The 11,507-nt window shown below is 50.0% G+C and overlaps 1 protein-coding gene across 1 annotated transcript in view; it reads right to left on the bottom strand.

The window, feature by feature from the left end:
• Positions 1-1,589: 1,589 nt before the first annotated feature.
• FLRT2 (fibronectin leucine rich transmembrane protein 2) overlaps positions 1,590-11,507 on the bottom strand; it is a 44,272-nt gene continuing 34,354 nt past the window's right edge. Inside the window, exon 2 of the mRNA XM_044271710.1 lies at positions 1,590-4,197. Coding sequence (XP_044127645.1) covers positions 1,893-3,899 — 2,007 coding nt within the window. The 5' untranslated portion in view covers positions 3,900-4,197 and the 3' untranslated portion in view covers positions 1,590-1,892. The remainder of the gene's footprint in view (positions 4,198-11,507) is intronic.

Here is an 11,507-nt window from a genome sequence, read left to right as displayed (position 1 = left end):
GTTAAAGGTTAATGGACTCCATACTGGTGTCAGTCGTGGGGCAGATGTGAACAGATCAGGTATCAGCACAATCCTCGCAGATGGGAACGGAGATCCTCCCCGAGTCACATCCGATATTTCTTCACAGAAAATACAATAATCTGTGAGTGACGCAGAATTCCCTGCAGGCAAAAGCATTGAATGTGACCACAGAAATCTCCCTCGTCTCTAATGTAAACCGTGCAGCAAGAAATCACGTAACGCCTGTGGCCTCGTATGAACGCCGCCATATCCACTGCGATCTACCTGCACAGGAAGAACCGGAGGAGACACGAAGAGGGCAGAACACACAAGGTCAGGTACAATACAAGCGAGCAGTTCTGCATCGCTGTCAACCCCAAATATCCAGTGATCAGCAGCCTTGTACACCCTTTATTATCCTGAACTATGCCTATATTAGGCTTATTTCAGGCGCAGATTGCGGCGCAATGGTTGATTTATACTCTAGTCCCATCCAAAGCTGCAGGTACTATTCTGGGGTTACTTCCCCCACTCCACTTACATCCAGAGTGACACACACACTTCTGGTGCTTCATCATCTCGTAGTGCAGTCGTTTCCAGAGCTGCATTCATAATTCTTCTGTAACATGAAGTCACATTCAGAGCTGAAATCATAATTCTCCTGACATATGTCTTGCAGTCCAGTAACATTCAGAGCAGCATTCATAATTCTTCTGTTACATAATCTCATTCTCCTGCTGATGACAGCCTGTGATCAGAAATGCCGCTCTATATCAGTGCAGCCGAGCTCCTGTAATGAACTGGTCACTGGTATGATGCATTATGGGAGATTTCTACACCAAACACTACATCTCTCACAATGTATTAAAGCAGAGCATGCTCTGTACAGATATGGAGCTGGGATCTGTGAGGTCCTGCAGCTGAGAGGAAACTACAGGAATTCTGACTGCAGCTCTGGATGTGACTGGAGAATAACTCAAGACTAGTGAAATTCGATCTCCATTTCAGGGAAAACTTGATTCTCTGTGAAGCTGAATTTTCTCATGCTTCATGGTAATGAATCAATTTTACCTGAAATGGTGTAAGAAACTAAATACATCATACTTCCCTCATCCATTTGAGTGTGAAGAGCCGTCTGCCACCATCTTGACTGAAGATCCTGCATGAAATCCCGTGCGCGGTGACGTATGACATGATGAAGTCGTCACGGGCCACGCCAGATTTTGTGCTAGATCTTCAATCAAGATGGCAGCGGCCGACTCTTTGTGATCAGATGGATGGGGGTAAGTATGATTTTATAAATGGTTTTATTTGTTTTTCACTGGATTGTGGCCATTGCACCCACTGCTTACAAAGAAATGCGCTTCGTCACAAAGCTAATTTCTAAATTTTTTAGTAAAATTTGGCGAAGCAGCCAAATCGAATTTTCCAATACTTCACTCATCTCTAGTCAAGACCAGTAAAGTATTAAAGTGACTCCTTATTATATAGAATTTGGGATGCTATGGGGGGGGTATCACCCCTTGCTGCATGTACAATGACTTGACCCCTGACATCCGTAAGTAGTAATGTGCGCCGCCATCAACAAAATCAAAGACAAGCGCTGCGGTGATATCATGGCAAACGGGTTCTTATTGTACAACCCTGTACAGTACTTCAGCAAATTGAAAGATTTAAAAAGCAAAGAGTTACAAAACTGTTTGCAATGAACTGGAAATAGAAAAGATAGCACTTTGTTATATAGTACACCGTATAAATTACACAGCATCCGATGCCCAAACGCACCGCGCTAACATTTATCAAATGTAAATGGGGCTTCTGGGTCTGCCTTCTGTTTTACGAGTGCGTCCATCCGGTCCGGCGACTGGGCCGTAGCCCCGGGCGTCGCGCTATCACGTGTGGCAGTGCTCCAGATCTGGAACGCTGCTGTTGTTGCAGTACCTCAGGTTATTGGGGATGTGACAGTCTGTGTAAGTGATGCCCCCATTTGGGGCGTAAATGGGCTGCAGTCTGAAACCTCCTTTAAGGAGCTGGTCATTGTTTAAGGAGACGATCTGGAAGCTGGTTTCCGTCATCTCCAGGATTGAGTTGTCCTTCTTTGTCCCCGCCTCGCAGTAGTCGTCTTTCCGGCGCCCGCGGTTGTATTTCCATTTCTGAGATGTGTAGCGACCCTTTTTGTGCATATGCCAGCAGAAGATGCTGAGGAGAACTACAAGTACAAAAATGACTGCCCCCCCAATGAGCCCGGCCAGCAGAAATGGCGAGCCCATGCCCTGGGTGGTGGTCTGCTCGTGGCTGGCGGGACTGTTGCTGCCATTGTTGAGCAGGGAAGCTTTGGTGGTGGCCTCAGCACAGACAGTCTCTTCTCCTGCTTGGTAGTTATTAAAAGCGTCCAAGGGAACCAAACAAATCCTGTAGGTGGACTTGGGTTCTAGGTTCAATAAACTCAAGTGTTGCTTCTCCCCGCTCACTATGCGCTCATGCACAACCCCCTCCACCAAGCTGTGCCCCATCTTGACCCACGTCAGCTTGTAGGACACCACACTAACAAAGTACAACCAGCTGACCTGGACGCTCGTGTCATTTATAAAACGGATGGAGAGCTGGATGGGTGAGCGTTCTTGGATGGGTGGGGTGACCTTCTCTAGGACCACTATTTTTGGCTCAGGCACGGTCGTGGGTACTAGTGATGGGGTCGGTGTTGGGACTGTAGGAGCTGTAGTAGTTGGGGTAGGCATGAAGACAGTTGGGGGAAGGGTGGTCAGAGCCATAGTCGGAGGAGGTTGGGTAACAGGAAGTAAGCCAGGAGTGGTGGTTGGACAAGAGAGAAGATTGACATTGAGCTCTCTGACGGCCATCCCCCGGAAATACTCTGGGCCCTGGCACATGAAAGCACGGACATTAATAGCAGCTGGAAGAGCTTTAAGCCACTCGGTCACCCATCGGATGCTGCAGTCACAGAACCAGGGGTTGTTTCGTGCAGTCAACTGTTTCAAGTTCGTTAAGTTATCAAAGACTCCCTTGACCAACACTTGGAGCCGGTTGTTTGAAATATCCAATCTCTCGAGCTTGTGCAGTTTGGCAAACGCTGACACGGGTATGTGGTTGATTTGGTTGTCCTGGAGGTTCAACTTTACCAAATAGGTGCCCTGGAGATCGGTGGGAGGACTGGTGAGGGAGTTGCGTACCACGGAAAACTCCTTCAATTTGGGTAAATGGCTGAAGGTGCCATCAGAAATCCCTTTGTTGGTCAGGAGATTGCCATCAAGAATCAGTCGTTCCAAGCTGGTCAGGTTCTGGAAGGCTTGGTCTGAAATGCGAGCAATGCGGTTCTCATCCAGCCGTAACTCTTGTAGACCTAAGGGAAGTCCAACCGGCACACTGCTCAGGTGGTTCTTGGACAGGAAGAGCAGTTTTAGGCTGATGGCTTCCCGGAAGGCTCCATCCTCCACGCCGACGGTGGAGATGGAGTTATCGTCTAAATGCAGCTCCTCCAGTTTTAACAGCTGAGCCAGTGCCACCGCGGAGATGGTCTGGATGTTGTTCTCCTGAAGGTGAACTACTTTGACATTCTTGGGGAGGTTCATGGGGAACTCGTCCAGTTGGTTGCCGTACAGGTAGACTGTGTGCACCGACTGGACGTTGTGTAGTTCTGCGGGGAATCCAGCATTGTTAATTTGGTTGTTGTGGAGGTAGAGCACTGTTACACCCTCCGGAATCCCAAGAGGCACTGAGGTCAAACTCCGCTCGTTACAGTAGACAAAGTTCCGGTCGCATCGGCACACGGTGGGGCAGGCCCTGGAGAGCGTCATCTGCATGGATAGCCCAAGTGCAAAAACAATCCACGACTTCAAAAACGACACCCAGTCCATGGGCCAAAGTACAGTCCACAGGCCCATTTCTGGTTTGGAGAAAATAAAAGGCCTTTGCTAAAACTAGAGGTGCAAAAGCAAAGAAGGAGGAGTGCAAATCTCAGCATTTAATGTGCTTGTGTCCGGCTAAAGGTGCAGGGATGCTCCACCTCTGCCGGCCATTGATGGGGACCACCCTGGAATTATCTTTTCCTTCCCAGGGATGAAGCTGGTGACACTGAGCAGGATTTGGCGCAGAGCTTCTCCTGAAGGCGAGACGTCGGCCTCTTCTTACTGGAAGGTCCTTTCTCGATGGAAGTTCTGCTCCAGCCTCCAACATCTGGACCTGAAAGAAGGAAAACACGTCAGGAACACTAAGTAATTGGATTACAAACACCCAACATCCTGACACTGGCACCATATGCACATCACCATACAGGGGGCCAGTCACTGGAGTCCATTACATCAGATACCTCTACCCCCAACCCCCAGACCTCTGACATCATCCCTCCCCTGACCTGTTATAATCTCAAGGCTGCTGGCCCTTTAAGACCATAACCGGAGCAGCTTAGAAGCCGATCTCCAGAGAGGACAATGTGGTGGAACAGGTCAGTGAATCCGCCCGGGTGGGCGCTGCAGGGACAGAGAGATCTCCTAATTGTTCTAGATAAGAGATAGTTCTACTCAGAAGGATATTAACATCATTGTAAAAAGGAATTACAGAGCCCATCCCGGGTGTCAAATGGATTATCCGCAATTTTGGATTTAAAATTTTTTCTTTTTTTTACCCCATATTAACACAAAGAAGAAAAGTAAAATGATGGAATTCAAGTAAAAAAAAAAAAAATTAACTCTGCACATCTATATCTCATATCTGTCTATGACAGAAGAGGATGAAGATATTATGACCTCAGAAGAAGATTAGGTCAGCACCCTGTGATACATTGTTACAACATGTATCCATTTGGCCCCGCCCCCTGCGCTGGAGTCCAGGGGCAGAGACAGTTGTCAGTCAGGTCTGCTCCGGGAAACAGATTACAGATTCTACACTTTCTAAGGCTACTTTCACACTTGCGGCAGTGTGATCCGGGGGCAGTTCAGTCGTCAGAACTGCCCGCCGGATCCGCGATCTGGATGTGAGACGCATCCAGATGCGGATCAGTCTCACAAATGCATTGCAATAACTGATCCGTCGCTCCGCTTGTCATGTGGACAGACGGATCCGTCTTGTATCTTTTTTCACAGTTTTACCGGTCTGCGCATGCCGGTATTTTGAATGCCGGATCCGGCACTAATACAATCCTATGGGGGAAAATGCCGGATCCAGCATTCAGGATGGCTTCAGTTTTTTTTCGCCGGAGATAAAACCGTAGCATGCTACGGTTTTATCTTTTGCCTGATCAGTCAAAATGATTGAAGACATCCTGATGCATCCTGAACGGATCGCTCTCCATTCAGAATGCATGGGGATCTGCCTGATCAGTTCTTTTCCGGTATAGGGCCCCTGTGACGAAACTCCGTGCCGGAAAAGAATAACGCTAGTGTGAAAGTGCCCTTATTTGACATAAACTGATCAGCTGCCTCTGACAAACTCAGCACTGCTATACCACAGGTCATTTACAAAGCAATAGCTGGAAGAAAAGTTGCAAGATCACATTTTGCTATTTTGTAACACACTTGTAACAATATTTTTTCGCATGGGTGTTTTTGCGCTGTGTTCGACGCTTGGGAATATCCAGGAGGTGACGGTAAGAGACCTGAGCTTATGTTAGGCGCCTTCACCATCAGACCCCCAATGTGTGTCCCCCGCTCAATCCTGCTGAACCTGAACGACCAGCTGTACTGCACCTAAGTCAGGTCTGATCCGACAAACACAGCTCTTCTGCATATAACTATTTAACCCCTGTTGCTCCTGCATGAATCCCCCTCTACACTAAAGTCTTCTGACATTTTTAATACTATTCAGGTCAGTAGATGGCGCCATCACATCAACCTCTATGCGCTACTTCACGTCAGCTTTATGTTAGGGGGAAGCCTCAGGACCAGCCATAGTCATGTTTAAAGGGCAAGTGAAGCTGCACCCAAATTGCAGGTGTCCGGAGCTGGAAGAGACGATGCAGGAGAAGCATCTTTGCTCCTTAAGGCAAGGTCTACACGACGACATTTGTCGCGCAACATTTTTATAATGGCAGTCTATGGTGTCGCACTGCAACATACTGCGACGCCACAGTCGCCGAAAATCCATTCGAGATCGATTTTTCGGGCGACTGTCGCGTCGCAGTATGTTGCATGTTGCAGTGCGACACCATAAACGTCCCGCGACAAATGTTGCAGTGTAGTTGTGCCCTATCTGTCGTGCGACAAAATGTCGTCGTGTAGACCTAGCCTAACTCATTGACTGAGCAGAGCTGTACAGGCAGCTGGGTGGCAGAGTTATGTGTGCATAGTATGGCGGCATTATTAGTACCTGATGGTGGGGTATCTCCATAGCTCTGGACACCCCTCCGGTGGGGGACCCAGGGCACCATCCAGATATTACCGGCCTAGTGCAGCAGAGGTGGCAGAGCGTCACCCAAGCACCGACGTCCTTCAGAGTTTTTAACTTGCACGTCTTCCATCTCTAATCTGCAAATTGCTGTCTGTGTCAGAGCTGAATCCATTACACCAGGAGCCCGGATCAATCCCAGAGCCATTAACACGGCCAATTAATATTCACTGCCATTATCAGCCCAATATGAAGGCGTCCGCCCAATCACCGGGCCAGCACTGTGGCAGGAGTGCTTGTAGTGATGTAGCAGCACTGAGTCTGTCATTGGAGACTTTGTGCGTCGTGTACTGAGACCGTTATCGGAGCTGGCAGCCCCCAGCACAGAGAGAACATTGCAACCAGAATGGGCGAGCCACATGACAAACTCACTGCTCCTGCTGTGAACACTCAGTACTGCTATATCTGACAAACCCAGCATTGCACATTTGCTGCTTTTGACATATACCCCTAAGCTATAGCATAGTCAGCACTGCTGCATCTGACATTCAAGAAAGTTTGCATGTAGCACCCTTAGCACTGCTGCATCTGGCACACCCTTCTAAGATGTAGTATATTCAGCTCTGCTGCATCTGACATACATACCCAAGCGATGCTACTCTCAGCTCTGCTGCATATGACATACATACCTAAGCGATGCTACTCTCAGCTCTGCTGCATCTGACATACATACCTAAGCTATGCTACTCTCAGCTCTGCTGCATCTGACATACATACCTAAGCTATGCTACTCTCAGCTCTGCTGCATCTGACATACATACCTAAGCTATGCTACTCTCAGCTCTGCTGCATATGACATACATACCTAAGCTATGCTACTCTCAGCTCTGCTGCATATGACAAACCTAAGCTATGCTACTCTCAGCTCTGCTGCATATGACATACATACCTAAGCTATGCTACTCTCAGCTCTGCTGCATATGACATACATACCTAAGCTATGCTACTCTCAGCTCTGCTGCATCTGACATTTAGCTACACATGGCATCTTCAGCAATGTCTTACAGCACTGGACACACTCGGCTCTGCTACATGCGTCACGTGTCGCTCACCGAGGACAGCTTGGCTTCAATTACTGCGGATGACGTGACTCTGCATAAAGAGATCCTCTAACTGGATTATGGTCCTAACTCAATTGTGACAGTCACAGTTTATCCCTCTTAACGCTGCGCTCCGTGTCTGCTCGCGCCGTCTTGTTTTCGAATCTTCTCCTCGTCGTGTGAATTGAATCTCAATGGGGTCTGAGATGTCGTAGAACAGCTGCTCCTGCGGCCCGGCACCTCAGCTTAACCCATTCAGCGCTGGGCGATGAGGAGGGGGCATACTCCGCAGACAGAGAATGGCGCAGCTGCCTCCATTGTCATCTTTTAGCAAAGACTGTGAAATGTTTGCAGCACTTGACAAGTTTATAGCGATCGTCTACGGCAGCGTGTTATTACAGCCCGCACCAGCCAATCACATGCCGCCGCCGCTCGGCGGTGATTATATGGAAATGTCCCGGGTGTAAAACAGAAGAACACGAAAAACACCCAAAATGCCAGAGGAATCCGGATGGCGTCACTTCTGAAGAACTGCGGCTATGGCGGTCTATTACGTATTTTATGATTACGCAGCAAAATGACCGCCGCAGCTTACCAGGATTATCCCAAGTTCTCAAAAAATGGACGCCAGGAGCGTTCGGCTTCATTCCAGGATTTATAGCGTGGCCCCGGGGTGACTTGTCTGACACTTTTATAGCTGACCCCCAATATTTCAGGATTCCTGGCAAACACTGCCCCTAGTGGCCACATGACAGCGGTGCAACCAGATGAGGGAGAAGACTTGGCCATCAGGGTACAGCAAAGAGTTCCACTTAGGGTTAACCCTTAGAAAGCCATTTCTGAAGCCACAGGGAGACTATTAGCATCACTAGAGCCTCATAATGCCTCATGCCTCATAGTGCCTCATGCCTCATAGTGCCTCATGCTTCATAGTGCCTCATGCTTCATAGTACCGCGTGCATCATAGTGCCTCATAGTACCTCATGCCTCATAGTACCTCATGCCTCATAGTACCTCATGCTTCATAGTGCCTCATGGAGCCTAATAAGGTGGCCGCAGGTTTGCATTACATATCTATTTGCCCATGAAAAGGAAAGCCGGAACTCCAGCTGCTATGAAACTACAACTCCCAGCATGCACACTTGCTTGGCTGTTTTTGGAATTCTCACAGATGTGACTAGAGCATGCTGGGATTTGTAGTTACACAACAGAGGCTGCTGACGCCGGCAGGGTTGAACAGGCCCACCAGGGTACCAGAGGACGTTCCGGGGGGCCCAGGCCCTTGGAGCCATCACTCACCTCTGTCAGACTTGGTTGATGATAAGGGGTTTGAATTTTAGGTATCACAGTCCGAAACTGGACCCCGGGGCCACTGCCATTACCACCCAGCTTTTCCAGACCCTTGAATGGTAACTGGCCGGGACTATAGAACAGTGGTATGGCGGCTCTACAGCAGAGGACGAGGATTTTGAGGCGGATGATCAGATATGTTAATATCCGCCTGTCACCCCTGGATATAGTGACACGCCGCGGAGACGACACGGAGGCGACACTTCCGTCATCGCTCTCAGGAACACATAAGCCGGGAGAAGATGAAGTATGCAGGGCTGACAACACCCCACTAAAGCCCTTAATAGCAGGGGTGGGGGCAGGGAGCTCCGGCTGACACCTCTGGACCAGGGTTCACACAGATCTGCAGGAGCCCCATACAGAGGAGCAGCTAAAGTCCCCGGGGCCCCAAAGCAAAATCAGTGCCGGGGTCCCCCGACCCTCATGTCACATCTACAGCGCACTCGGGTTTCTGGCTGTAACCTCTACATTCCCTATAGTGGGGTCACCGGCCCCGTGCAGCATGTGAATGGTGCAGAATAATATGCTGGAAAATATCAAAACCTGCTCCGTATCGTCAGCGCACCCCTCCGTATCCCCAGCGCACCCCTCCGTATCCCCAGCGCACCCCTCCGTATCCCCAGCGCACCCCCTCCGTATCCCCAGCGCACCCCCTCCGTATCCCCAGCGCACCCCCTCCGTATCCCCAGCGCACCCCCTCCGTATCCCCAGCGCACCCCTCCGTATCCCCAGCGCACCCCTCCGTATCCCCAGCGCACCCCTCCGTATCCCCAGCGCACCCCCTCCGTATCCTCAGCGCACCCCCTCCGTATCCCCAGCGCACCCCTCCGTATCCCCAGCGCACCCCTCCGTATCCCCAGCGCACCCCTCCGTATCCTCAGCGCACCCCTCCGTATCGTCAGTGCATCCCTCCGTATCGTCAGTATAGCCCTCCGCATCGTCAGTGCATGCCTCCGTATCGTCAGTATAGCCCTCCGCATAGTCAGTGCATGCCTCCGTATCGTCAGTATAGCCCTCCGCATCGTCAGTGCATGCCTCCGTATAGTCAGTATAGCCCTCCGCATCGTCAGTGCATCCCTCCGTATCGTCAGTATAGCCCTCCGTATCGTCAGTATAGCCCTCCGCATCGTCAGTGCATCCCTCCGTATCGTCAGTATAGCCCTCCGTATCGTCAGTATAGCCCTCCGCATCGTCAGTATAGCCCTCCGCATCGTCAGTATAGCCCTCCGCATCGTCAGTATAGCCCTCCGCATCGTCAGTATAGCCCTCCGCATTGTCAGTGCATCCCTCCGCATCGTCAGTATAGCCCTCCGCATTGTCAGTGCATCCCTCCGTATCGTCAGTATAGCCCTCCGCATCGTCAGTATAGACCTCCGCATCGTCAGTATAGACCTCCGCATCGTCAGTGCATGCCTCCGTATCGTCAGTATAGCCCTCCGCATCGTCAGTATAGCCCTCCGCATCGTCAGTATAGCCCTCCGCATCGTCAGTATAGCCCTCCGCATCGTCAGTATAGCCCTCCGCATCGTCAGTATAGCCCTCCGCATCGTCAGTATAGCCCTCCGCATCGTCAGTATAGCCCTCCGTATCGTCAGTATAGCCCTCCGTATCGTCAGTATAGCCCTCCGCATCGTCAGTGCATGCCTCCGTATCGTCAGTATAGCCCTCCGCATCGTCAGTGCATCCCTCCGTATCGTCAGTATAGCCCTCCGCATCGTCAGTGCATCCCTCCGTATCGTCAGTATAGCCCTCCGCATCGTCAGTATAGCCCTCCGCATAGTCAGTGCATCCCTCCGTATCGGCAGTATATAAAAACTTTTTGACCAAAATATAAAGAATTCCCGCCGGCTCTGCCCCCTTTTGCTCTCTACGGGTAAGACAAGAGAATAGAATCAGGCTCGTGTACGTCACCTGGCAGAGGATTGTGTCCTCGGTGCAGTTAGCAGCAAAAGTGCAAGATTTCAGTTTTTTTTTTTTTTTTACTTTTCCCTGGAATAATTATTTTGGATGTGGGTATAAAGATGCAATGTGGTAAACCCATGACTGGCGCCTCATGTAAGACTGCAGGAGATCAGGTCATCCAGAGTCAAAATATATTAAATAAAAGTAAAAACGAGTAATAATCAATGGAATGCACCGGCTCTGACACCGCCCGGGGCTGAGCCCTCCTGCCCATAGTCTGAATATTGTAGGCACTGTCCCTTTAACAGTGCGGAGACTCCTCCATACGCTGTGAATCTGCTGAGCGGGCACTTCCCAAGAGTCAGGAAAAGGAAGCTCTCAGTGCCCGTGTCGGGTTCGGTGCCCAGACCGCTGGTAACCATAGCGCTTCCACCCAGAGAAGGTGAATGGCGGAGGCCTATTAAGGAGCGCTTGCGGTTTTGCTTACACGCTCATAAAGCTCCCGTTCTCCCTCCCAATCTACATTTGGAAGCAAATTCCATCCCTGCTTAATAAACAGAGGTCATTAAAAGCTCGGCTTAGAAAATCAGAATTGTCTGTAAGCACCGCCGAGCGCTTTAAGCAACCGCGCAGACAAATGCAATAAGATTTTTATGGCTCCGGCGCTGAATGCAGAATGACAATTTGGATATCACAAGGGCTTTCTGACATTGTAGGGAGAATACAGTCGGAGAGCGATCCTACGGTGTACTCGGATATCTGCCCCAATATACATGTGATATCTGCCCCAATATACATGTGATATCTGCCCCAATATAC

The sequence above is a fragment of the Bufo gargarizans genome, chromosome 11 (assembly GCF_014858855.1).
Source record: "Bufo gargarizans isolate SCDJY-AF-19 chromosome 11, ASM1485885v1, whole genome shotgun sequence".
In the NCBI taxonomy this organism is placed as follows: Eukaryota; Metazoa; Chordata; class Amphibia; order Anura; family Bufonidae; genus Bufo; species Bufo gargarizans.
This window is presented reverse-complemented; position numbering and strand designations above follow the sequence as displayed.